The sequence below is a fragment of the Dermochelys coriacea genome, chromosome 1, assembly GCF_009764565.3.
Source record: "Dermochelys coriacea isolate rDerCor1 chromosome 1, rDerCor1.pri.v4, whole genome shotgun sequence".
Lineage (NCBI taxonomy): Eukaryota > Metazoa > Chordata > Testudines > Dermochelyidae > Dermochelys > Dermochelys coriacea.
This window is the reverse complement of record NC_050068.2, coordinates 96,570,036-96,597,581: the sequence shown is the minus strand read 5'-3', so window position 1 is coordinate 96,597,581 and position 27,546 is coordinate 96,570,036. Positions and strand designations below refer to the sequence as shown.

General features: G+C 52.2%; 1 protein-coding gene across 4 annotated transcripts in view; it reads left to right on the top strand.

The window, feature by feature from the left end:
* Positions 1 to 17,148: 17,148 nt before the first annotated feature.
* The window catches only part of DZIP1 (DAZ interacting zinc finger protein 1), an 81,289-nt gene continuing 70,891 nt past the window's right edge, over positions 17,149 to 27,546 (top strand). For 2 of the 4 annotated variants that reach the window (XM_038387901.2, XM_038387900.2), the window contains exons 1-2: positions 17,151 to 17,355; positions 25,317 to 25,934. In XM_038387901.2, the coding sequence (XP_038243829.1) occupies positions 25,470 to 25,934 (465 nt within the window). In that variant the 5' untranslated portion in view covers positions 17,151 to 17,355; positions 25,317 to 25,469. Of the gene's footprint in view, positions 17,356 to 25,316; positions 25,935 to 27,546 lie in introns of all 4 variants that reach the window. The other 2 variants (XM_043504674.1, XM_043504673.1) reach the window with 2 other exon arrangements.

The window sequence follows — 27,546 nt, the reverse complement described above, 5'->3', positions numbered from 1 at the left end:
TAAAAGAAGCCCTCTTCTGCATAGTAAAGTTTCAAATCTATATTAAGTCAATGTTCAGCTGTAACCCTTTGAAAGAACAGCGATAACATTTTGTTCAGAATTACAAACATTTCGGAGTTATGAATAACCTCCATTCCCAAGTTCATAACTCTGAGGTTCTAATGTACCTAGCTGACCACTAGGGAGTCTAGAGAAATTCAGGAGGAGGAGGAGGGTTTGTTACTTGGGCTTCTTTCAACCCAAAACTCTTGGTAACTTTTACTCTGCGAGGTGGTGTCAGGAAATAAATCAGGGGAGACAGTCATCCAACCGATTAGATGGCTGGCATAAACAAGACAACACAAGAGTGCTTTCACTTAAAGCTAAACTTTACTTAGTCTCACATACTTACACACAGCATTTATACACACGTCCACAACAGGTTCGTAAAACACCCCCAACCTTTGATAATTACCAAAGCTGAGTGTGGCTCTTGAGTGGCACAGCGGCAGCCTATCTGCTGCTGGGGAACACAAGGTGCATCCAGAGGGAGAGTCCAGTCTTGAAGAGTCCCCCCCACCTCAAACTTTCCCCCTTTATTTATAAGTTAGTAATAGAATGACATGTCCCCTAAAGAAAACTTGTCAAGTAAGAGGCTCTCTTCTGATTATTGATTAACCAGGTGTGGGTTTTTCCACAGTTAGCAGCCTTGAGGCCCCAATAGACATTCCTGGGACACATCCTGCTCTTCTAAAATGCATGTATCAGCAACTTCAACACAATTCTTACCAGGAAGGACAGGGGTCAAGCTGCCCTCTCTGTGGCACCCAACCCCCCCGGCTTAAACTGAGACTGCCAAATGGCCAATTTACAGCCTGCTGCCTTGGCTGCTTTTAGCAATAAGCCATAGTGGTTTCAGGCACTTTACTGATTTGGCAAAGTCTCTCCTTACAGGTTTAGGGAAATTCCTGTGCAGCTGAGCCCCCATCAATGAAAAGGGGATCGTGCTTTCAAAAGCCTGGTATCCTATTGTGAGGCTCTTTAGAAAAGCACTGCAAAAAAAAAAAAAAAAAGTGCCCCATCGGTTGCCAGGAACACATTACCATACAGTGTCAAGCCTTCATTATTTTATCCTAAAATCTTGGTTTTAATTGATATTACCTTAAGTCCCATCTATACACCTCTTCACATCTTGTGAGAGAGAAGTGTAATTTCTCCTCTGAATGTTCAGAGGTATTCACATCAATCCAGCGTAAGGAGAGATTTTGCTTTTAGCTGTTTTGAAAAACCTTGCAGCATCTTGATAGAGAAAAATTGGAAAGGGAGTTTAATTATCGTAAAAATTTCACCTCTCCCCATTGATATAATTAAGATGGTGACCGTATCGGGACACTTTGACTTACATAAAACAGCAGTTAGTTTTAAGAATAAGACGTTAGATAAATAGTAATTAGTGATAGGGCCACTACACACGCCTCTCGTTGTGCCAAGGCTTTAAGAGGTTAATGTGATAAATTTGTTCTTCTTTCCGGTGTCCTGGCTGACACACCTTGTAGGTTACTTCCCCCACAGGTTCAACAACCTCATAGGGCCCTTGCCCTTGGGCCAAAAGCTTGCTTTCTGTCATGGGTACCAACACCATCACCCGATCTCCTGGTTGGAACTGTCGGACTTTTGCCTGGCGATTGTAATGGGTTTTCTGGGCCTGCTGCACCTTTTCCAAGTGTTCCTGTACGATAGGAGTGACCCGGGCTATCCATTCTCACATCTGCAACATGTGGTCAATTATATTTCTCCCCTCATTGGGTTCCTCTTCCCAGATTTCTTTTGCAATATCTAGTATGCCACGGGGGTGGCATCCATATAATAATTCAAAGGGGGAAAATCCAGTTGAAGCCTGAGGTACCTCCCGGATTGCAAACATGAGGTAGGGTAGTAGGGTGTCCCAGTCCTTCCCATCCCAACTTACCATTTTCCTTATCATTGCCTTGAGGGTTCAGTTAAACCTTTCTACCAGCCCATCAATCTGTGGATGATGGATTGAAGTTCTCAGGGTATGTATATGGAGCAGCATACAGAGGTCCTTCATTAGCTTTGACATAAATGGGGTACCTTGTCTGTTAATATCTCCTTTGGTAGCCCCACTCAAGCAAAGATCCCCACTAACTCTTTACCTATCGTTTTAGAGGCCATGTTCTGCAGGGGGGTGGCTTCTGGGTAGCGAGTAGCATAATCCAGAACAATAAGTATATACTGGTGGCCCCAGGCTGTCTTCTCCAGGGGTCCCACCAGTCCATGGCTATTCGCTCGAAGGGGACCTCTATGATGGGAAGCGGTACTAAAGGTGCCCTCAAGTGGGGACGGGGACTGTGCGGCTGACACTCCGGGCAGGCTGCACAGTACCTCCGCACTTCTTCATGTATTCCGGGCCAGAAGAATCATCGCAAAACCCATGCCAGAGTCTTCTCTACCCCCAAATGCCCCCCAAAAGGATGACTATGGGCCAGACTTAATACAGCATTCTGGTGTTTTTGAGGTACTAGGATCTGCTGTATCTTCTGCCCCTGTACTGGTACAACCTGGTATAAGAGATTCTTCTTCATTATGAAGTAGGGTCCTGGTCCCTGAGTTTTCCCTTCCATGGGTACCCCATCTGTTTTGGTCACCTCCTTCCTAAAGTTGTCGTACCTTGGGTCTTCAGCCTGGGACCGTCCAAAATTTCCCCTCCCGGGGCTAATCTGCCTGAGATCTAGGGGGCCAGACTCTGTTGCCTCTACTGGTTCAGAGGCATTAGGGTGTGGGTCAGACTCGGGTGCTTCTCCCTCCTGGGTGGCCTCCTTTTCAGCTGCTCGGGTCTGCCTACCTACGAGAGCGACCCTCTGGCTTGGGCCAGTATTTGGGTTCCCAAGGCCTTAGCTTTCCTTCTTTCCCTTTTCGTCTTTCTATGCCGTCTGGGAGTGGAGAACAAATTTGGGGATATTTCTGAAAAGGTTGGGGGCTGACAGTCTACTGTGGATGCCTCACTACTTTCAGAGCTTCCCCCAATTGCCCTACCAGGAGTAAGTCTTCAAACCCTGGGAAGTCCCTCTCTATGAGCACTGGGTATGGGAGTTTAGGGACTACACCTGCTGCTACCTCAGTAGTGTTCCCCTGAATCTCAATTTTTACTGGGATGGTGGGGTAATAACCAACTGTCCCATGGATGCATGTTATCCCCGTACACTTAGCCCACAGCAGCTGACTACGCTTCACGAGCTTCCCCAAAACAAGAGTGATAGCACTCCCTGAATCAACCAGTGCTGTAGTCTCTACCCCATTTAGCTTCACTCGTCTAGTGTATGTATGTGGGGTTAGTGAGACCCCCACAAGGTGGAGTAGGGAGCATGGGTCTGCCCAGTTCCCCAGGTTACACTGCATAAGCTCCTTGGCATTGGGATACTGTGCAGCTATGCATCCCCACTCCCTGCAGGTGTAACATCTGTATGGAGCCCCAGGTGTTCCTCGGTCTCTTGGTTTGGGCAGTTTATCACAATCCTCTTTCCCCTCAGTGCTCTGACTCTGACTTCTGGTGGACCTTCAGCCCCTTTCTTTTTCCACCTGGGCTCTCCAGGTGGCCCAGTCACCTGAGCTCTAGGGCTTTGTGCTACTAGTTTAAGCCAGGGTGCTTCTTCCTTAACTGGTCGGGTCAGCTCCCTTGCCGTCCTTCACCTTCCTACCAGCGCGACAACCTCATTGTAGGTGGAGGGGTCGTTCTGGTTTACCCAGGCACGAAGGTCTGGCAGTAGTCCTCTCATGTACCAGTCGATGACAAAAAGAAAAGGAGTACTTGTGGATGACAAGAACTCTAGCATCTCCTCCAGACTTCAGGACTCAGTTCGTAACCACTTTCATGTGAGATGGATGAGGTCATATAATTGGGACCACGGGGTTTTGTTTTCCTCATTCCTCCACTCATGATATCGCTGGGCCCGCGCTGCGGTCATTACCCCAGATCTGGCCAGGATCTCTGTTTTCAGCTGGGGGTAGTCTGCCGCAGCCTCTTTAGGCAAATCATAATAGGCCTTCTGGGCCTCCCCACACAAGAATGGAGCAAGGATGCCAGACCACTGTTCTCGGGGCCAAGCCTCCCGCAGGGCTGTCCTCTCAAAGGCCAGGAAGTATGCCTCTATATCATCCTCTCGCTTCATTTTCTGCAGCCAATTGCTGGCCCGCATGATCTGTGTCCCATCATGGCCACGGTTCAGCTCTGTAAGGGCCTTTACCTGGTTTACTAGTTCCCACAACATACCCAGTCTTGAGCAGCCTGGTCCATCAGCAGGCGATTAGTCTTTAGCTGCAGCCGCACTGCCTCCTGTTGGGCGGCTGCCTGGACACAAGTAGCCTCACGTGGGGCAGCTGTGGCTTGTATCAGTGCCCGCACTACATCCTTCGTTGTGGTGAAAAAAATAAACCCTCTCCTTTTTTTCCCCCCTTTTCTCCAGACACCCTCCTTCTTCTGCCGCACTGTGCATGCCAGATCCCACTTCAAACACCAGTTGTAACAAAGTTCCTCCTCTACCTTGGTGGGTCTTGCACTTATTGACGGATTTGCTCGCCTTGGAGCTTCACGGCAGCCCTCAACTTGGCCATTTTCATGAACCCGTAGTCGAGGTCAACTCCTCCTGTTTCTGACCAGGAGTTGGGAGGGAACCTGGGTCCGCCTTCTACTCCAGGTTCCAGCCTAGAGTCCTGTGGAATGCAGCTGTCTAGAGTGCCTCTTGGAACAGCTGTGTGACAGCTACAACTCCCTGGGCTACTTCCCCCTGGCCTCCTCCCAACACCTTCTTTCTCCTCACCATAGGACCTTCCTCCTGGTGTCTGAAAATACTTGTATTCCTCAGTTCTCATCTCCTAGTACCTCTTGCTCCCCATTCCTCACACGTGCACCACAAACTGAGGTGAGCTCCTTTTTAAACTCAGGTGCCTTGATTAGCCTGCCTTAATTGATTCTAGCAGCTTCTTGATTGGCTGCAGGTGTTCTAATCAGCCTGTCTGCCTTAATTCTCTCCAGAAGGTTCCTGATTGTTCTGGAACCTTCCCTGTTCCCTTACCCAGGGAAAAGGGACCTGGTTAAAGGGGAACCAATAGCTCTTCCTTTGATTACTTTCCTATAGTTCTTGGCGCTGTTCACCTCAATCCCAGACACCTGTCCCTTTTGCGGCATGAGGGAAACCCTGGCATGCACATACCTGGAGTGTGCCAGGCTGCAAACCCTATTCCAGCTCCTCACCAATATTTTATTATGCTTTTGGTTGCACTTTTCCCCTCACCTTCTTATTTATGCACTCCCTATCCATGGCCCCACAAAGTCACGGGATCTTCTGGTCAACCTCCTCCTGGCCCTAGCTAAAATGGCCATCTATAAAACCAGAGTGAGGAGGTTGGCTGATGGAGTCTCCTGTGACTGTGGGGCCTATTTCCGATCCTTGGTCCATTCACGTATCCGGGCAGAGTTCCTCTGGGCGGCGTCCTCTGACTCCCTTGATGCCTTTGAGGAGCAGTGGGCGCTGTCCGGGGTTCTCTGCTCGGTGTCTCCGTCCGGTTCCCTTCGTTTCACCCTTTGACCGCACTCCTGTTCCTGTTATTTCATTAGTTGTCCCCTGGAATTATTTGGTATCTAGGTCCTGTGGATTCCCCTTTTAGGCTGGGGGGGGATCCTTTAGCAGTGGATGGGCTTCGCCCGCCCACTTCCCGGATCCCAATAGGATTACTCTCCTGTAGCCCTCTGGCCTGGAGGAAGAAGGAGGGAGAGGGCTGCTGCTGGTGCTGCTGCTAGGCCCTGGGCTCTCCTTGCTGCTGTTGCTACTCCAGCTGCTCCCCTGGCTAGGCCAGATACCACCCCCCTTCTCTGTTACCTGGTTGCTGGCCAATTGCTGGACCCCCCACCCTTGGGTGCTGCTACTGCTCCAACTGCAGCCCCTTGGGGGGGCCTGCTGGCCTACTCCCCAGAGGGGGAGGAGTGAGAGACCCCACCCCAGCCGTTGCTGCTGTGGACACCACCAAACCCACCACCTGAGAGAGGTCCTCCCTGCCTGCCTGGACCACCATCTGGAGTTCCTGGAGCTGCTGCTGCAGAGTCTGCTGTCTGGAGCTGCTGAAGCCCCGAGGAGGAGAAGAATAGGACCATCTACCTGTGATGGGAGCACCTAGAGACTTTGCAGACCACCGTGAAGGGGGCCTTAAGACTGAGTAACTTTCAAACTGTACTCTTGTGGTGGGGGTCTTGACCGTGTTTCCAGGGACACATGGGGTGTGGCGTGGAGCTGCCCCCGATCCATCTGTATCCCCCCAACACCCATCACTACCACCGTTGCCCCCTCCACCACCCCCACTGGCTGTATACCATGTGCCTCAGCTCCTGCCTCTAGACTCAGCTGCTTGCTTGGCTTGCCATGCCCTGATTCCACCCTTTGGCCCAGAAGCAGCAATCAGCCTAAACAGACTTTGTGCAAGCGCACGTGGGCGCATGTATTCCCCCCCCCGACTGCCTACCTCACAGCTTTGTCCTTGCAACTAGCCCCATTTGCCCTTTGCAGCTTTTGCCCCCGCTTATGCCCCAGCCCCGCCTTACTAGCTTCAATTTGTTTGCCTGCCCCGCCCATTTCCTTCTGCAGCCTTTGTTTGTTTGCCCTGCCCTAGCCTCTGAAGCTAGCCCCTTGGTTTCCCAGCCCTAACTCCAGCCAGCTTAGCCCCTTGCTCCGTGTGCCCATGCCCCCTCCCATGCGCTTGTGCAACTCCCCATTTTAGTTTCAACCCTCTTCACTGCACCCCCAATGCTGTTGAATCCTCCCCCCGCCAGTGCAGCTAGAGGAGCCGGAATTCCATCTCATGTCTGCGACTGACCCCTAACCCCTGATTGCCCCCGTCCAGCCCACCCCTTTTGGCGCCCTCCTCCCCTGCCTGCAGCCTAGCGGGGAGGAGTGGTCGACCTGCTTCCCCTTTCCCCTCCTCCTTCTGGTGTCTCCCCTTTCCTCCCTGCTCACGATGGCGGGGGACGAGACGGGTGGGGCCCCTCCAGCAGCCCCAGCTACCCCTCCCCCGCCTGCCCCTCCGTCACCCCCCCAAGCCTCTACCTCCGCTGCCGAACCATCTGCCACCGCCCCCGCTGGGGCACCAGCAGCGACGGGAACCGGGATGACCTCCGCTGCTGCCACATCCTTCCCCCCCTCAGATTCTGGGGGAGCCCCCCCAGCTGGTGGGAAGGGCCCCGCTAAAAAGACCAGGCCCTCCATGGCCGGGACTGCCCCTACTGCCCTGGCCCCACCACCGGCTGTGGCATCCCTCCCCACTGTTCCCTCCACCAGCTCTGCGGGTGTCCCTCCCCCAGCCCCTAGGGTGTACGCCCATGTGGCGGCAGCCCCCCCCCCGCCGCTACGTCATCTCTCCTGCCCACCACCTCCGCTACCATCTATAGCGGCCGGGGCCCCTTTCCCACCATGACCATTGCCTCCTGGTGCCCGCCTCACCCCATGTGGAGACCTATGTGCGGGCGTTGGCGAGGGTGGTGGGGCCCACGGCCATTGTGGCAGCCTCCAAAATGTATTGCAAGGTCGTCGTCTTCTTAGCATCAGAGGCCGCTGCCCAGGAGGCGGTGGAGAAGGGCCTGGTGCCAGGGGGCGTGTTCATCCCACTGGAGCCGCTATAGGACCTGAGCGTCTGCCTGGTCCTGACTTCCATCCCTCCCTTTCTTTCCAATGCCACCCTGTTACCCGCCCTCTCTACCCTGGGGAAACCCATCTCTGTCATCAGCCCTCTCCTGTTGGGCTGCAAAGACCCCGCCCTCCGTCACGTCCTCTCGTTCTACCGGCAAGTGCAGCTTCAACTGCCGCTGGCGGCGCGTGACGGAGAGGTGCTGGAAGGGTCCTTCCTAGTCCCCTACCAGGGGACCCATTACCGGGTGCACTACTCCACGGGGGAGGTCCGGTGCTACCTCTGACGGGCGATGGGGCACATCCGGAGGGACTGCCCCTTAGCCCGGCAAGGAGGGGCATCCGGGACTCCTGAGCCCCAGCAGGCACCGGCCCTGTCATCACCGGCGCCCCTGGCTGCCCGGTGCCCGAAACCACCCCTCCTCCTTCCCAGTCCACCATTGCTCCCGCTCGGGCCCAAGGGGCACCTCCACAACTATGCCCAGACGAGCAGGAGAGCCCCGCTCCTGCTGCTTGCAATCTGGCGGGACCTGTGGAGGAGGGTGTGGCAGGGACACCACTGGCCATGGGAGAGGGCCCACCCCAAGGGGAATCTTCCATCCCTTGTTCTGCCCCACTGTTATCCCCTCGAAGTTCCTGAGCCATCGCTTCTGCCCCCTGACACGACCCCTGCTAGCCAGCCGCCAGATGATGCCATGGAGGGCTGGGCCCTAGTCCAGGGGAAGCGGGGCAAGCGGAAGGCTCGAGCTCCGCTCCTCCCATCTGACGCGGAGGCCCCCTGGAAGACCAGGAAGGGGGGCACTGATGCCGAGCCTTCCGCTCTACCCACGGGTGTGTTCCATCCACCAGAGCCGGCTGGGGAAGACGTGGCAGCACTGGAAGGCAGTATCTCCCCTCCCCTCCGAGGCCCCCGAGGGAGCCCCCCCTGCCCTGGTGCCATCTGAAACCTCAGTGTGCCCCGAGGCGACTGTCGCGTCAGGTGCCGGCAGGGAGAATCCCGGGATGGCAGAAAATGATTTCCTGTCCATATATGAGGAGATCGAGGCCCTGGGTCTGACCCAGGTCACCCAGGGGGAGGATGACCCTATGCCAGCGGGCCTCGATCTGGGCGACTTCACGCCAGCCCCCCTTTCCCTATGCTCCCTCCCCCTAACTGTTGCTTCCACTCCCACCTCCGAGGAGCCCCTGGACTCCTCCATCAACCTGGCTGCAGATGGCACCCCGCTGAGGGCCACCGAGCCTGTTGAGGCGACAGCCAGTGCCACACGGCCGGGACCCGAGACACCAGGGGCACCCCTCATTGGTGAGGAACATTCGACCTCCTTCCCGGGAGGGGACCCTACAGAAGAGAGTCCACCTCCTGATGCTGTGGCTGCCAAATCCACCATAGAGCCAGTGCCCGGCATCACTGAGAGCCCTCTCCCCGCCCAGAATCTCGCCTCTAACCCTGTCCCTGCCCTTGTCACTATCCCGTCTACCTTCCGAGATGTTATTGCCGCCCCTGGGGCTGTCTCCTTCCCTTTTCCAATGGATGACCCCCAGGGAGCGGCCTTTGTGTTTACCCATCCCGACCCACCAGGGGCTGCTATCCTCCCTCCGCCGTCCCCTATCGCCCCAGGGTTCGAGGCTGGCCTACTGGCGCCAACCCATCAGGAGCCCCGTCGGGAGTCCGCACCCTGTCTGCCCATCTCGGTGGGCCACGGGGCTGTACCAAGGGCCCCGTCGGGGAGAAACCAGGAGACCATAACCTCACCTCCCCATGCGCTGCGAGAGGAGTTGCAGGAGTTTTTAGAAGACATCCGTGGCTCCTGCAACAAAGTACAGCTTGCTCTCCAGCGATGGGGGGACTTTCATCAAATCCTCCAGGCTGCAAGGGCCCTCATGGGGGAGGGTAAAAGGACCGGGAAGCAGGGTGCCGTAGCCTACCAGTGGGTCCGCCTCTTCCGTGACTTCTTACTCACCTACGGGGTAGGTCACAGACTGCTGCGCGGCCCGTCGGGAGCCTTGAGCGTCCCTGCCGGTGAGGCTCCCCCCAGCGCTCCTCATGGCACCTCTTACCATCACAACATTGAACACCCACGGCTGTAGGATGGGTCTCCGCAGGTCCCAGGTGCTCTCCTTCCTTTGCGAAGGGGGGTACTCTGTGGTTTTCCTGCAGGAGACCCATACAGATCTGACTGCCAAAGACAGCTGGCGGCTGGATTGGGGGGACAGGGTCTACTTTAGCCATCTCACAGTTGGTACGGCTGGAGTGGTGACCCTGTTCTCGCCCAACCTACGGCCCGAGGTGCTGGGGGTCGCTGAGGCTGTGCCGGGCCGCCTGCTGCACCTCCAGGTCCGCATGGAGGAGCTCGTAGTCAACCTCGTTAACATCTATGCCCCTGCAGCGAGCCCGGAGCAGCTGCAATTCTATCAGCAGGCGTCCGGCTTCCTCGGGACCTTGGATCCTCATGAGTGCCTGGTCTTGGGAGGGGACTTCAACATCACTCTCAAGGAACGGGACCGCTCGGGGACCGAGCAGAGCCTGGCCGCCGCCGCCATCCTCCAGGAGATAGTTGAACACCACTCCCTGGTGGACATCTGGCATGACCACCACCCGATAACAGTTCCACGTTCACCTTTGTCTGGGTGGAGGCCCATCAGTCACGCCACTCCCGGTTGGACCACATTTATTTATCATGCTTCCATCTTTCACGAGCCCACTCCTCCAGCATCCGGCCGGCCCCATTTTCTGACCATCATTTAGCCACCATGACGGCCTCCCTCTGCGCGGAGAGGCCGGGGCCGGCCTATTGGCATTTCAACAACAGCTTGCTGGAGGACGCAGGCTTCGTGGCGTCCTTCCGGGAGTTCTTGCTGGCCTGGCGAGGGCAGTGGTGTGCCTTTCCCTCGGCACGGTGGTGGTGGGACCTAGGGAAGGTGCGTGCCCAGCTCTTCTGCCATGACTACACCCTGGGCGCCAGCCGACAGAGGGATGCAGCGATAGAGCAGTTGGAACGGGAGGTCTTAGAGCTGGAGAGGCGTCTGGCTGCCAGCCCCGAGGATCTGCCCCTCTGCGGAGCGTGCCGGGAGAAGCGGGAGGAGCTCCGGGCCCTCGAGGACCATCGGGCCCGAGGTGCCTTTGTTCGATCCCGCATCCGTCTCCTTCGGGAGATGGATTGCGGCTCCCGCTTTTTCTACGCCCTGGAGAAAAAGAGGGGGATCAAGAAACATGTCATCTGCCTTCTGGCAGAAGATGGCATCCCCCTCACGGATCCGGTGGAGATGTGCGGGAGGGCGAGAGCCTTCTACGCAAGCCTTTTCTCCCCGGATCCGACCGATCCTAACACTTGCAGAGTGCTCTGGGAGGAGCTCCCTATGGTCAGCGTGGGTGACTGAGACCGGCTAGAGCTGCCTCTCACTCTGGCCGAGTTCTTGGAAGCCCTCCGTCACATGCCCACCAATAAATCTCCGGGCATGGATAGGCTGATCATGGAGTTCTACCACGTGTCCTGGGACGTCCTCGGCCCAGACCTAGTCACTGTTTGGGCAGAGTCTTTGCAGAGCGGGGTCCTCCCTTTTTCATGCAGGCGAGCCGTGCTCGCCTTATTGCCCAAGAAGGGAGACCTCCGTGATTTACAAAATTGGCGTCCCGTCTCGCTCCTCAGCACAGACTACAAAGTCATGGCAAAAGCAATCTCGCTGCGGCTAGGGTCCGTGCTGGCGGACGTGATCCACCCAGACCATACCTACACCGTCCCGGGCAGCAGCATCTTCAACAACCTATATTTGGTCCGGGACCTTTTGGAACTCGGGTGTAGAGATGGTCTGTCGTTCACCCTCCTGTCCTTAGATCAGGAGAAGGCATTCAACAGAGTGGGTCACGGGTATCTCCTGAGCACTCTGCAAGCGTTTGGCTTTGGACCCCAATTTTTTGGTTTTCTCCGGGCGCTGTACGCTTCCACAGAGTGTCTGGTCAGGCTCAACTGGACCCTGACCGAACCGGTCAGCTTCGGGCGAGGAGTACGGCAGGGGTGCCCCCTCTCAGGCCAGCTGTATGTTCTGGCGATCGAGCCCTTCCTCTGTCTCCTCCGAAGGAGATTGACAGGGTTGGTGCTGCGGGAGCCGGAGCTGCAGCTGGTCCTGTCGGTGTACACTGATGACATGCTCCTTGTGGTCCAGGACCCGGGCGCCTTGGCGCGGGTGGAGGCTTGCCAGGCCATCTATTCATCAGCCTCCTCCATGCGGGTCAACTGGGTCAAGAGCTCTGGCTTGGTGGTAGGGGACTGGTGGCAGGCGAACTCCCTCCCACCCGTGCTTCAGGCCATCCGGTGGAGCACGGGTCCGCTGCTCTATCTTGGCATTTCCCCTTTCTGCCACGTATCCCTCTCCGCCGGAGAACTGGCAGAATTTAGAGGGTGGGGTGACAGAGCGGCTCCAGAAATGGACAGGACTACTCCGGTGCCTCTCCCTTCGAGGGAGAGTGCTGGTGCTTAATCAACTAGTCCTGTCCATGCTCTTGTACCGGCTCAACACCCTGGTCCCGGCCCCGGGATTCCTGGCCAACCTCCGGACATCAATTCTGGAGTTCTTTTGGTCAGGACTGCACTGGGTCCCTGCAGGGGTTCTCCATCTACCTCTGGAGGAGGGAGGGCAGGGCCTGAAGTGTCTGCACACTCAGGTCCATGTCTTCCGCCTCCAGACCCTGCAGAGGCTCCTTTATGGTGCAGGTAGTCCGGCGTGGAGCATACTGGCACACGCCTTCCTGCGCCGCTTCCGAGGGCTCCGATACGACCGGCAGCTCCTTTATCTCCATCCGAGAGGTCTTCTGCGAGACCTCTCCGGGCTGCCGGTCTTCTACCAGGACCTCCTCTGGACCTGGAAACTGTTTTCAACAACCAGGTCCGTGGCAGCCACCGAGGGGGCAGATCTCCTCGCGGAGCCCCTGCTACACAACCCCCAGCTCCATGTGCAGGTGGCGGAGTCGCACTCGGTGCGCCAGAGGTTGGTCTGGCAGAAGTCACAAGAGTCGGAGACCTCCTGGACTGCAACGGGGGAGACTGGCTGGATCCCCTGACGCTCGCTCAGCACATGGGGTTCTCCAGACCTTGTACTCCCTGGCACATACTTCAGGAGGTGAAGGCCGCTTTGCCGCCCGCTGCTCGGGTTTATCTTGACCGGGTCCTGCACAAGGGCATGCTCCGCCCACCCTCTACCCCAGGCCCGCTGGACCTTTTAATTGGACCCCTGGACCCAACCGACCCCCTCACCCCTTCATTGTAAGCCAGCTACACTGCAGCCGGTCTGCTTTCAAACCGCGCCAAGAAAACATCTATACACACTCGTGCTCCACACCCTTCATGCCCTCACCCTTGTGTCCTGCCCCGATACAAAATGGCGGGACCTCCTGCCACCTTTGGAGGGTGAGCAGCACCGGTGGGCCAGCCTATATTCCACCTTAGTCCCGAGGCCCGCCAGGGATGTCAGTTGGTGGCTCCTTCATGGAGCCGTGAGCATGGGCGTGTTCTTGGTGCGGTTCACCTCAATCCCAGACACCTGCCCCTTTTGCAGCGTGAGGGAAACCCTGGCACACACATACCTGGAATGTGCCAGGCTGCAGACTCTATTCCGGCTCCTCACCAATATTTTCTTATGTTTTTGGTTGCACTTTTCCCCTCACCTTCTTTTTTATGCACTCCCTATCCGTGGCCCCACAAAGTCACGGGATCTCGTGGTCAGCCTTCTCCTGGCCCTAGCTAAAATGGCCATCTATAAAACCAGAGTGAGGAGGTTGGTCGATGGAGTCTCCTGTGACTGTGGGGCTTATTTCCGATCCTCGGTCCATTCATGTTTCCGGGCAGAGTTCCTCTGGGCGGCGTCCTCTGACTCCCTTGACGCTTTTGAGCAGCAGTGGGTTCTGTCCGGGGTTCTCTGCTCAGTGTCCCCATCCAGTTCCCTTAATTTGACCCTTTGACCACACTCCTGTTCCTGTTTATTTCATTAGTTGTCCCCTGGAATTATTTGGTATCTAGGTCCTGTGGATCCCCTTTTTAGGCTGGGGGGGGATCCTTTAGCAGTGGATGGGCTTCGCCCGCCCACTTCCCGGATCCCAATAGGATTACTTTCCTATAGCCATCTGACCCAACCCTGTCACAATATATACACATGTATTACATTGTAACTGTTATATGATCTACATATTCCGTGTCGTCCGTGTCTTTTATTTTGCTGCCCCACTTCATTCCTAGATATAATTCTTTTGTATTTTATGTATTCTTTTTTGCTTCTATTAAAAATACTGTACTTACTTATTTTTTAAAATAAATAATGCTTATGTTTTTGAAGACTTTCTGTTTGTGTGTGTGTTAGTCCTTGAGCAGAAGGCTGTGTCTCAATTTTCCCTCTAATTTTTTCCATTCTTACACAGAATAAATTTTATGTGCACTGAGGTATGTGTGGATGTGTGCCACCTTAGAAACAAAAAACCTAGATATAATTTTTTTAAAGTTACCATAGGTATAATTAATGTAGCCAAGACAGGTTAGGCATATTAGAACTCACTATTCAAAGAATTAAATTTAAGTGTAAGAGAAATAAAAATTATGAAATGCATAGATCAGTCAAACTAAAATAACGCACTTTGAAAGAAGAAAATTACAGAGAATATATGTGCATTGCAGAAAGTACCAAGTAGTACCAACAACCATAATACAAGTATGTGCTGGAAGGTGGGTGTGAAAGATTGTGTGTGACACAGAGATTGTGTGTGTGTGCTGGCTGCTGGGGAATTTTCTGAGACATGCCAAGCACTGTCCCTTTAAGGCACTCACTGAAAGCTCTCCTGGTCCTGAGCCCTGTCTCCCCTTCCCCACTCTGTGGAGCTGGGGTACAAAGGCAGGGTGGAGGGGGAGACACTGTGTGTGTGTGAGAGAGAGAGAGAGAGCTGGCTTCTGGGGAAGTCTCAGAAACTATGCGCTGTCTCTAAGGCACTCACTCACCGCCTGGAAGGCTCATTCAGACCTCAGAAGGCAGCGGCTCTCTTCTGCTAGGAGTCCTGAGTCCTGTCTCCTCTCCCCTGCTGGGTGGAGATAGGGTACAGGGGTGGGGGGCGTGGGACACCCTGACATCAGCACCCCTTTACCCCACACACTCTGCAGAGCTAGCAGGAGGGTCCCGGGAACAACTGCAGGGGCAACGTGGCTGCAAAGCAGCGAAGGGAGGGGAAACTGAACACATGCTGCTGGATGTGCGTGGCTCTGCTAATCAAGTACACAGCACTTGAATCGCTACTGGGTGACCAAACAGCTTAGAGGGAACACAGCTGTATCCGTGTCCTTTCAGGGGTTAGCAAGACTAGCTTGCTCTGGGGAGCCCTCTGCAGGTTGGAGACAAGCCCCCTGGTAACACCCTGGCAATTCCTTTAGGGCCACAACCTTGTTACCCTTTCCTTAAATTAGAAGTGCTACTGTAGGCTAATTAATTGGTGTCTAAAATTTAGGGTAACACCAGGACCAAAGAGTGAAATTGAACTCAAAGCCTCTGAATATTTACAGTAGATATGCAGTTTGGCATAAATACAATATAGAGTTTAAGGACTCTGAGTAAGACATGAACTCCACTTTTACTTATTCCCTTGATGAGGTAAAAATCTATTATGTCGGTTGAGACTCCCTGCTTTGCTTCCTTGAGAATACAGCAGCTTTTATGGCTTAAGTTAATTTAATATGAACTAAATTGGTCAGACAGCTCTGACAAAAATTTCTTTGTGTGCCTTCCTTTGGGTCAAAATAAATTCAAAGGTATGTTGAACTCAAGTGATGTAGAAGACCAATCACCAAACTAGTGAGAGAGGTGCTTAGTTAAGCATCTAATAAACATCTTTTGGAGCTGGTAGGCCCAGTTCCTTAAATAAAATTCTTGTTGATTTCAGTGGGAATTAAGCACCTAAATATCCTTGAGAGTCTGGGCTCTTTAGTGCCTTTTCTCAAATTTTGTGTTAGAAACAGCTACTGACTAACTACTCCTTACTTTACCACCAGCAAGGAAAATCTTTACTATTCAGCTAACAAAGCATCTTTTAAGAATAAGGATTGTGAAATCATAGCAGAGATTCAAATATCCATTCATTATTAAAGGAGCTAAAAGTCATCTACCATTGACTCCCATCTCAACAGAATGATCTAATTTGCCTTGGTCTGTCCTGAATCTTATAATGCAAAAGACCACCATGAATATGTGCATAGTGAGACACTGCTCAAAGAGGGTAGAGGCGTGAGCAACCTTTTCCCCCCCTCCCCTTTCTGTCCTTTAATAGTGTTAGATGGAATCCTATGGGTGAGAGAGAATGAGTTGCAAAAGGACATAAAGGACTTGCAAATTTCAGCCACCATAGGATTGGCAGTTAACAGGGCATATAGGGCACTGGTGAACAAGGGCCAACTTAAGGTTGGAAGGGCGCACCTCCAAAAGGGAGGCTTAGCCTCCCCTAGCCTCTTATACCCACCACCCATGCACATCATGCTGGATTCCAAAGCAGCTGCAACCCTTCCCAGCTTGAAATTATCCACAAACTCTGTAAGTTTGCTCTCCATGCCATAAATCATTTGTAGTCATTTTCTGAGTGCCAAGAAAAATATCTTAAACTACAACTTTTTTTAACAGCGTCTCCTAATTCATAAAACCTTGATCTTCCCCCCTTTTTTTCCCCCTCGAGTGCGAGGAAAATCAGCAGTCAGCTCTGGGCTAAGTACCAGAAACCAAACACAAGTCTGTGAGACCGCTACAGCGCGCTGAAAATTAGCGGTCTGGCGAGGAAGCTCTTCTGTAACCTTAACAGGTTTCAGAGTCGCAGCCGTGTTAGTCTGTATCCGCATAAAGAAAAGGAGGACTTGGGGCACCTTAGAGACTAACACATTTATTAGAGCATAAGCTTTCGTGAGCTACAGCTCACTTCATCGGATGCATTTGGCTTATCTTAAGTGATCACTCTCCTTACAGTGTGTATGATAAGCCCATTGTTTCATGTTCTCTGTGTGCGTGTATATCAATCTCCCCTCTGTATTTTCCACCGGATGCATCGGATGAAGTGAGCTGTAGCTCACGAAAGCTTATGTTCAAATAAATGTGTTAGTCTCTAAGGTGCCCCAAGTGCTCCTTTTCTTTTTGTAAGCTTAACGGGGGTGTGACAACCCTCACGCTGAGACGTGAGCTGGGGCTCTGAGGGCTCTGGAGACGGAAAGGCGGTGGAGTTGTGCGGGCAGATCGCGGCCGGCTGAGCCACAACCTCTTCGCTCCTTGATATTCCCGCCCCGTCGCCGGGCGAGGGCTGCCTGTGTTCCCGCTGCCGCCCCCTCCGCCCTCCCTGACCCGTCTCCCCATTCTCCCGGCATCTGAGAGCGGAGGCGTGTCCGCGCCTGAGAGCCTGGGGATAGGCGGGAAGGAAGGCGGGAGCGGGGAGGAGGGGGAGCTGCCAGCCCCTCTATGACAGGGAGCAGGGGCCGCCGCGGAGGGGGCGGGCAGACGGTGCTCTGGGGCCGCTGGAGGCGGGCGGGGAGCAGCAGCAGCAGCAGCAGCAGCGCGGTCACCCCCGCGGCTCGCTCCCCTCTCCTGGCGCAGCCGGAGTCGCCCTGCCGGGCTGCAGCTACCGCGGAGCCGGCGGGCGGAGGAGGCGCCGCGCGGGGACCCTGCTGCGCCGCGGCCGCCGCCTGAGGTGAGAGCAGCGAGGCAGGGGCTGGGATGCCGCCCTCCGTCTTTTCTCTCCTGTTGCGCGCGAGTACGGGTCTGTAACCAGCCTTCGGGCCGGGCCCGCCCGTGGCGCCCCCGCTGGGCTGGTTTGGGAGCTCTCGGTCCCGCCGGGCGTCCGCCGCAGCCAGCGGGGCTTCGCCGGCCTCGGCGGCTGCCGGGGCCCCACATTGGGGAGGGCGAGATCGGGCTTCGCAGAGCCCCGGGCTTCGCTGATGGAGGGAGCCCGGTGCAGGACCCTCTCCAGCCAGGCCCAGCTAGACTCGCCTTCTCCTCCTCCTCTCCCGAGTCACCCGGCCGCCTCCCTCGCGTTGGCTCGGCTCGGCTCCGACGAGCGGGGCGGGCTGTGAATAACTGTCCGGGTTTTGTTGGTCATTTAGCCTAAAGCAGCATTTTGGAACGAGCAGCCGCGCACTACCATGGGGCTCCAATCCGGATTGGGCCTATGGGTACCACTGCAATGTAAACAAATGATTGGAGGCACCAGTCAGTGCTACAGTCCAGTTTAAATTTTGCACTTAAAACGGGTTTCCGGCCTCTTTATTGTGGATTAAAAATACATTATGTCCTTCCAAAACGACTCTTTGGGTGCAAGTATCAATGTTCAGAGCACTTAAAAGGAAATCTGTTAATGTGTTTAGGAACTAAAATAAGTTTAAAATGAGTCTTTTTAGAAATGTAGTGCCCAGTGTCACTTTGTTGTTGTTGCTTCCACTGATCTCGGTGACAGAATAGCGCAGACTTTTCCCCCACTTTTGATTGAGTCTGCCTCCCCACAGTTTCCTTTCAGCAGCTAACTCCCCTCACTATCTGAACATGTGTAAGAAAGCCGCCTGGAAAGGTCCCATAGCTACTTCTAATGTCTCCTTTAGTGCCTGTCTTCAAAGTTGCACTGCTTTAAATTTAAAACAGATTTAGGCCATGTCTACACTACAAACATTGACCATTTCGCGTTACGTCAGTATACAGCCATCAAAGTTTGTATATCACTCGTGCATGTGCAGGCATCGGCTAAGCCTCTTTAGACCTCATGCCTCGGGGGTGCGGGAGAGTGGCTAAGGTGACCAGATGTCCCGATATTATAGAGACAGTCCCGATATTTGGGGCTTTTTCTTATATAGGTGCCAATTACCCCCACAACCTGTCCCAATTTTTCACACTTGCTATCTGGTCACTCTAAGAGTGGCACATTACCTCAGCCAGTTAGGGGCCCCCAGAAAAGGCCGCTCCCCCCACCACAGCCACGGGGCTGCAGGACCTCTTGCAGGGCTGCAGCAGGGGCACAGAGCTTTTCTGGTCTCGGGGCTGCAGCAGGGGTGTGTGGAAAGGAATGGGGGTGGAGCCTGGGGGGAAAGAGGTGGAGTGGGGGCCAGGGCCATGGGCAGAAGGGGTGGAACGGGGGAGCCCAGAGCCCCACCACTGCAGCCCTGGCTCTGGCGAGGGCCAAGAGCTCTGCTGGCATGCCAGCTGGGTCCCCAATCGAACTCTCAGCCCCAGCCGGGTCCGTGGGGGTTGGCTGAGAGCAGCAGGCAGGGACAGGGCCTCAGGGCTAGCCTCCGCAAGGGGAAGCTTCACCTGCTGCTTATGCATGCATACATGCTGCTTGCATCGGCAGTGAGCATATTCACCAGGAGCGCTTGTGTAGATATAAAGTGCAGTGCATTGTTGTTAGGTGTCCCAGTATGCCAACTGCTGCCATCCTACACAGTGCCTTCTGGGACATTTTTGCAGTGTTTTGTGGGATAGTACTGCTTTGTCCAGGGATCTCTGGGAGCTAGGGGTCAAGTTCCAGCATGCAACTTTCTCCATCCCATAATGTCATCCATATCCATAATTTTTGTGCCCCTTTAAAATAATCCCACAAACCTGCATGGCACTCTTTGGTCTCTGCCATCTCTGACAGAAGTATGGAATGCGCAGATCTGTGCGCTTGTAACCTTTGGGTGGACTAGAGTTCCCTTCATGGCCCTTCTCCAGTACCTAAAAAAACCCCAATTCCCATAGAAAAGTAGCTGGAGACCCAGAATTCAATCTCTAAGGATTTTCAGCAAGGATTGCACAGGGTCAACTTCCCCACATTCATATCCCCAAAGAAACTAAAGAAATGAATTTAATTAACTAACAACTTTATAAAAACTTATGATAAAGAAACAAATAACAATAATTTAATTTTTACAACATAACATGGCTATTTTATAATCTACATAGATTATTTTCATAGTTATACATAAATAAAGAAAACAAATTAAAATCTCAACAGTTCAGTCCCCACAGTGAGAAGAAGAAGAAGAGCTCCCAAAAGTTTAGGCTGAGTTCACCTGAGTCTCAGAGTCTTTGATCACCAAATCTATACAGTTTGCTGAGTCTAAAACATCATCTTCCCTCCATTTGCTTATAGGAATCTTCATGGAATCCATGCAGACTCTTCCTCTGTTAAAATCACTGTTAGCCAGTCAGCGAACTGATTAACCAACCACTCAGTTAAGTGTACAGATTTTAAAAAAACAAACCAACCTGTTACAGAAGATACAAAACTGAGAATAGCAAAATATAAATGACTTGTTCTCCATTACTACATTTAAAGAAAACGTTGATGATTCGTAGTTGAATAGTTGAGACAATTTAACTAAAACAGTTTGGCTAAAATAAAAAAAAAACATTCAAAGTATACAATTAAAATAGAAGAAATTATTTTTTCCTCCCCATTTCTCCTTTCTGTAATTAACATTACCCATGCTTACATGTTAGAGGGTTAACAATATCACTAACCTGCTGCAAATTGCTTCAGGGTTAGGGGAAACAGCTTGCTTTCTGCTCCCGGGCTCAACTTCTCCCAACTCACACAGAGCACATGGCCTTTTGTAAAGCAGCTGCCCTGACTTCTTGCCCTCATGGAGTCTGACGCCAGCAACAGGGAACCTATTGGAGCATACCCCAAACTACCAGAACCACATGCGGATGTGGAAGGTCAGAAACAATGAAGTCCCCAGACACAAATCTCTTTTACCTTCCATAGGGGCCTCTTAAAGAGATATCTCCTTATTAGGCACATGGGTTACACACTATTCTCATGAACATTGAAAATACAGGATGCAAGGTTCTCCTGGATTTCCTGTATCCTCAGGACCCGCAATAACTGGGGACATGAGGATTTCTTTGAGGACAGTTTGCTGAGGGACATGGCGAAAATAATTCAAGGTTGTTGGTGGCCTTCATGGAACACTGGTTGTGGATCTGAGAAACAAAAGCTGACTGCTGATATTGCATCGTAATGCTGGTGGGGCAATCAGCAATGGCTGCAGAACTTTTGGCTGTAGAAGGCCACATTCCTGGATCAGTGTGCCAAGCTTGCAGCAATCCTCCAGCAATGGACACCAGAATGAGAGCTACATTGCCAGTGGAGAAGCAAGTGGTGATTGCACTCTGGAAGCTTGCAACACAAGATTGCAACTGGTCAGTGGGAAATAATTTTGGATTTGGAAAATCCACAATGAGGACTGATGTTGTACAAGTGTGTAGGTCCATGAATTGTATCCTGCTACAAAGGACAGTGACACTCGACAATGTGCAGGAAATAGTGGATGTATATGCAACAGTGGGGTTCCTGAACTGGTAGGATGATAGATGGCATACATATCACTATTTTGACACCAACCCACCTTGCCACAGAGTACATCAACAGAAAGGGTTATTTTTCCATGGTTATACAACTGTTGGCGGATCTCTGGGGATGCTTCACTGATATGAAAATTGGCTAGTCAGGGAAAGTGCATGACACTCATATCTTTAAGAACACGGGACTGTTCAGAAACCTGCTGGCTTTCCTGACCAAAGAATTACCATTGGCTATACTGAAATGCTGATGCTGTTTCTAGGGGACACAGCCTACACTTTGCTCCCCTGGCTCATGAAGCTATTCATTGACCACCTCAACAGCAAGGTGCAGCTAACAGCTCAGCGGGTGCAGAATGACTGTTGAATGTGCTATTGGCAGATTGAAGAGACACTGGAAGTGCTTGCTTTAGTCACTAGATTGATTCTCAGTAAAAAAAATATTCCAGTGGTTATAGCTTCCTGTTTTGTCCTGCATATCTGTGAGGCAAAGGGAAAAAGATGATGCCAGATATAGGCTGAAGGTGGAATGGCTGTCTGCTGACTCTGAATAGCCAAACACAAGAACTATTACAAGAGCTCAACGTGGAGCTACGCAGTTGAGGGAGGCTTTGAAAGAGCATTTTAATGGCCAGCCACAGTAGTGTTCTCTGGTGGACTGGTCTCTGTGCCTGGAGCTCTGGATGTCACTAAGAACTGTGTAGTGCTTACTGTACATTTATAAATATGACTGGGTGTTTTCCTGAAGCTATGAATTATTGGTGTTTGGTATGCATTTATAAGTAGTTTGCTTTGAGTATCGCTATGCATTCTACAATATTTGTTGTGATGCAATAAAGATGATTTGATAATCCGAAGTAGAACTTTATTGAATGCCGGGGGGGGGAACAGCACAAAAAATCAGTGTGCAAAAAACCCCACAGGTGATGCTATCCACATTTTTAACATAACTTATTGGGCTGAAAATTTACTATTATAAAGGAAGTAAACATATATGTCCACTTCAGTGCACAAATATAGACAGTTGTGGCTACACGTACATGCACCGTAGTTCTCACAGGTCAGTGTATGTGAAGCTGTGGTTTTCCTTGCTGTCCCCGGCTTGGAGTAGCAAGGGTAACAATGTGCCATATATTGGATTGTATGTTGTATGTTGTGCATTGTATGTTGGAGCATAGGGGGAAGCGACCACGGAGTTCTTCAAGGACTGAAAAAGGTGGAGAGTCCAAGATTTTTAAACCTGTAGGTCCATCACAGTCTGCAGTATTTGGGTTTGCAGCCTGAGAAGACTCATTATGTCCTGGTGGGACTTCTGGGTCTGTCTTCTCTGTCTTTTTCCATGGTATCAGTCATATTGGCATTCCAAGCCCTTTGTTCACAGTCTGTTGCAGCACTGGCTTGTAGGATCTTGCAGAACATGTCCTCCTTCATCTTTCTCCTCCTCATCAGGGTCAGGCATTCTGCAGATGGGGAGAGGGCTCCCCTTAAGGCCGCCATGCCAGAAGCTGCTGATAAAAACAGACAGATGTACTCCAGGATTTACAATCACAAGGGAAAGATAAATTTCAAAACTCCCTTCCGTTATTCTCTAAAACACTTTTAATAAGAAATGCTTATTAACATTTCAGCTTTAGAACACCTCTGCATAGCACTGCTCTCCAGCCCCAGCCACGATGAATACAGCCCACCAAGGGCGAGGTGGGAAGGATTTTCTGTTTCACAAAGCTATAAAATTTCAGTCTCTATTCCATGGGTAAGAGTATAGAGCAATGGCACTGAATATTGGCACTATTTTCCACAGGTTCTGGTGATCTTAGCTGATATCTCACTCCTGAGGGTAACAAAGGCACAGAGAGCACAGTTGCTGATGTTCTGAACCCGCCCTGGCCTGTATGCCATTAGCCTGTTTACTGCAATGGTGCTAGCCAAACTCATCACAGAGCGGCATAAGAAAGTGCGCTATCATGGAAGAAGAAATAAGGCAGCCATCTCTAGAAATCTTCCGGAGAAGATTGTGGAGTATCTACATGAAAGTTTCATCAAGATCTCTTTGGTGGATAAAAGGGACATCCCTATGCTCTACATCCCTCCCTCCCTAGCCTAACCAACAGGGGAATGAAAATCAGATGCAACTCTGCTCTTTGTTGTACCCCTACCTCTTCTCCTACAAATAAAACAATCAAAAGTCGATATCTTTGTCTTGTTAACTTGGGGATAGACTGAGCGTCATCTTTAAATTTAAACATTGTGTATGCAATTTGCCTTACACACTTACGCAAGTTCCCTTCTCCTTGATCATGCTCATCTGCATTTCACCTGGTGGGACTAGTTAGATTGTGGCACGGTCTCAAACAGGTCCCAGCTCGTGGCATGGCTGGAGTCACCCATTGCATCTTCCCTCCTACGCCTCCTTGGTGTTCACTGCAGAGGTCTCTGTCTCAGGTTCCTCCAAGATATCCACAGTGGTCTGCTGGTGCTAGTGGGATCTCCACGCAGTTTGGCATTCAGTTCCTTGTAGAAGTGTCAGGTCTGCAGCGCAGTACTAGATCTATTGTGCTCCTCTTGATCCCAGCCCAGAGCCCACACCCCCAACGAGAGCCCTCACACCCCTCCACACACACACTCCAACTCCAATTTGTGAGCATTCATGGCCTGCCATACAATTTCCATTCCCAGATGTGGCCCTTGGGCCAAAAAGTTTGCCCACTCCTGCTCTATGCCGTTTGGGGAGGTGGTTTTACGGCATCGCTGTAACATGGTGCTTACATTGGCTGGAGACAAATTTGAGTGTAGATACATGAAGGAATAGGTCGACGCAGGGCAACTTACGTCAATCTAAGTTTGTAGCATAGACCAGGCCTTATTTAAACCAGTTCAAAACCCTGTGAACACTCCTAAACTTGGTTTAATATAGATTGAACAAATGAAGCACTTACATAAACTATCTGGTTTACCAAAATTGGTTTAAAAAAATCACACCTTTAATTAAAGCTGTGCAACTTTGAATAAAAACAAGACCCTAATCTCATGTGTGCATGCATGTGCTCTCTCTCTCTGTCCTTCTGTATGGGAGTAGATGTGCATTTTATGTGTATGGAAGTAGATTTTGGTTGTTTATGGGGATGAATTATACAGGGGTGTATATTGGAAATGGGAGATGTGAAATGTATGACTAGTGGGTGAGGTGTACTGGAAGGGGTTGTGTGATGTTCATAGGAAATGGCTGGAGGGGAAGAAATGTAGGATGTGTTCGTGGGGTGAATGCTATGTGGAATGTGTATAGAATACAGGGGTGACTGTGAGGATGAGGAGGGTGTACAGTGGGGTGTGTATACAATGTGAGTTGTGTAGGGGTGCCTGGGGAGGGGGTGATATGGGATGTGTTTGGAAATGACTGGAAGGATGAGAAGCTGAGCTGTGTATGGAGGGGTGCAAGGTGTTGGGGGGTGAGGAAGGATGGTGTGGGGGGACAAGGTGTTTGGGGATAGAGTGGTGAGGATGGGGTGAGGTGTTTGGGGATGGAAGAGTGAGGCAGTGAGGGGTATGGGGGTGAGGAAGTATTTGAAGATGGGAGGATAAGGATTATGGGGGTGAGGTGGTAACGGATGGGTGAGTGAGGTGGTGAGGGATATGGGGGTGAGGTGTTTGGGGACGAGGGGAGTGAGGAGGTGCAGTGTGTATGGATGGGGGGTGAGGCGGTATGGATAAGGGTGGGGGGTCAGGTGGGTGGGGGCGGGAAGGTGTTTGGGAAAGGGGATGAGGAAGTGAAGGGGGTGAGGCTGTGGAGGTGGAAAGGTGTTTAGGATGGGGGATGAGGAAGTCAAGGGGTGTGGGAAGGTGTTTGGGATGGGGAATGAGGAAGTGGGGGGGTCAGGTGGGTGGGAGTGGGAAGGTGTTTGGGAAGGGGACTGAGGAAGTGAATGAGGGGTCAGGTGGGTGGGGGTGGGAAGGTGTTTGGGAAGGGGACTGAGGAAGTGAATGAGGGGTCAGGTGGGTGGGGGTGGGAAGGTGTTTGGGAAGGGGGCTGAGGAAGTGAATGGGGGGGTCAGGTGGGTGGGGGTGGAAAGGTGTTTGGGAAGGGGGCTGAGGAAGTGGGGGGGGTCAGGTGGGTGGGGGTGGGAAGGTGTTTGGGAAGGGGGCTGAGGACGTGAATGGGGGGTCAGGTGGGTGGGGGTGGGAAGGTGTTTGGAAAGGGGGTTGGGGGGGTCAGGTGGGTGGGGGTGGGAGGTGTTTGGGAAGGGGGTTAAGGAAGTGAACTGTGTGTGGATGGGGGGCGGGGGAGGTACCCGGCGTCTCACTCTCGCTCTCTCCCCGCAGCTGCCATAGCAACGCGGCAGACGCCGGGCGGGGGCTCCGGGCTCCGCGGCCCGGCTCACGGTCAGAGCCTGAGGCCAGGGCCAGACGCCTGGTGGCGGGACTCAGGGCCCCGCGCCCAGCGGTGCCTCCCGCTCCCCCTGCAGCCCGGCCGGGATGGGCAGCGCCGCCGCGCCGGACCCCCTGCCCGCCTTCCAGTTCCGGCCGCGGCACGGGAGCCCGGACTGGCGCCGGCTGAGCGCCGTGGATGTGGAGCGGGTGGCGGGCGAGCTGGATGTGGCAGCGTTGCAGGAGCACCTCGGCCACGTCACTTTCTGCAGCGCCGAGCGACTGCGCTGCCCACATTGCCGGGGCCCTGCTGACCCGCTGCTGCTCAAGCTGGTGCGCCTGGCGCAGCTCTCCATCGAGTACCTGCTGCACTGCCAGCAGCACCTGGGTGCCCAGCTGCGGGGCCGCGAGCAGGCGCTGCGGGCGGCCGACGCCCAGCTTGGTGAGGTGGGCAAGGAGGCGGCCCGGCACGCCCAGGAGATGAAGCTGCTGAAGGAGGAGTGCCGGCGGCGGAAGAAGATGATGATCAGCACCCAGCAGATGATGCTGGAGGCTAGAGCCAGCTATCACCAGGTGAGACGCTCTTCTAGCCGCTGCTGGTGCTCACCCCCTCCCGTGGTGCGAGCGCAGGGCGGGCAGGAAACTTTCTTACCTTGCGGATCGCCCCCCCTTTCCCCTCACTCCTTTCCCCATCAAGTTTCAGAGTGGTAGCCCGTGTTAGTCTGTATCAGCAAAAAGGAGGAGTACTTGTGGCACCTTAGAGACTAACAAATTTATATGAGCTCAAATAAATTTGTTTGTCTGTAAGGTGCCACAAGTACTCCTTGTTCTTTGTCCCCAACAAAATACACCAGAAGCTGCGGTTTCATTCCCAGCACTCTAGGGCCAGAATCTCATACAGCTTCAGAGAGGAGGTGTTTGATTTCCAGCTAATCCTATTTACTGATGAGCTTTTTTCAGGCGTGTATTCATTTCCTTGTATTCATCCTGTGTGACATGTCTAAAGGGACTCTGAAGCAAATGATTAGGCAAGGTGGAAGGCAGACAAGGGAGAATAGGGCACATTAAGTATTAGAAAGATTAACAGTTTAAGGGTGTATCAACTTTCCCATTTTTTCCAACAACTATTTTGGGAATTTATAACTGCCTGAAAAGGTGTTCTGAAATTTAAAGACTATACTGGGCTTAAACTTGGCAAACATGACCTTGGGCCAACTTTGTGTGTTTGTGTGTGTGTGTTTTTAAAGTTGATTTAACTCTACTGAAAGATGCTCTTTAGCCTGACACTCCTGAAAGTCAAAGTTTCTGTTTATCCAAATAATAGGTACAGCATAGGTAGGAGGAATGCAAGCTTTCCCATGCTGTGCCACCAATGTGTTTCAACCCTGATTAGAGGGAACACCATGATGCATGTCAGTGGGCTAGGAAAAGTTTTGTTTCTAAGATGTCTTGACTAAGAAAAAATTCCATCTTGCGTTCAATAGGAAGATATATATTTTTTGTCCAAAATTCTGTATTTTTAAAAGTAAATTATGCTATTTGTTGTATGTTTCCCTCACTTAGGCCCCGGTCTTGTAATGGTATCCATGTGGGCAGAATTCATTAGGACACAGTGCAAATGCAGAGTCCTTGTGGATTCAGCTGCAGGATCGGGGCCTTAAGGAGAAGCTGCTGATGTGCTTCGCATTTCAAAAGCACTAGATGTCTTGTTTGACCAGAGTATCTGACCTGGGTTGAAAATGGAAAAAAGTGAGCCCCTGCATCAGTTGAATTTTAAACTCAACTGAATGTCAAGTAATCACCTTATTGTATTTGAGAGCACAAATATGTGCATTCTCTTCAAAATACATTTAGGCCATATCTGGCTGAGTGGAGCCGGAAGAAGAATCAAGCAAAATACTAGGCTTGGAATATAGTTCATCTTCCTTCTTCTGTTCACTGGCATTTGTCTCGTTTTCCATTTAAGGTCATATAAAATAAAAAGTTCTTTCTCCCCCTTTTATGCTTTGGAGTAAATTATTATCTCTAAGAATTAGACAGATTTAGTGAGGGGTGAATTCAGAAAATGATATTGAATAATATCTGTAAAATGGTGTGAGCATTTTGGGTCTGAACTTGAAGGACTATAGTATTTGTAAGTGCAGGCTGTCTAGTAGCCAACAATGACATATCACTTGTCTGTTGA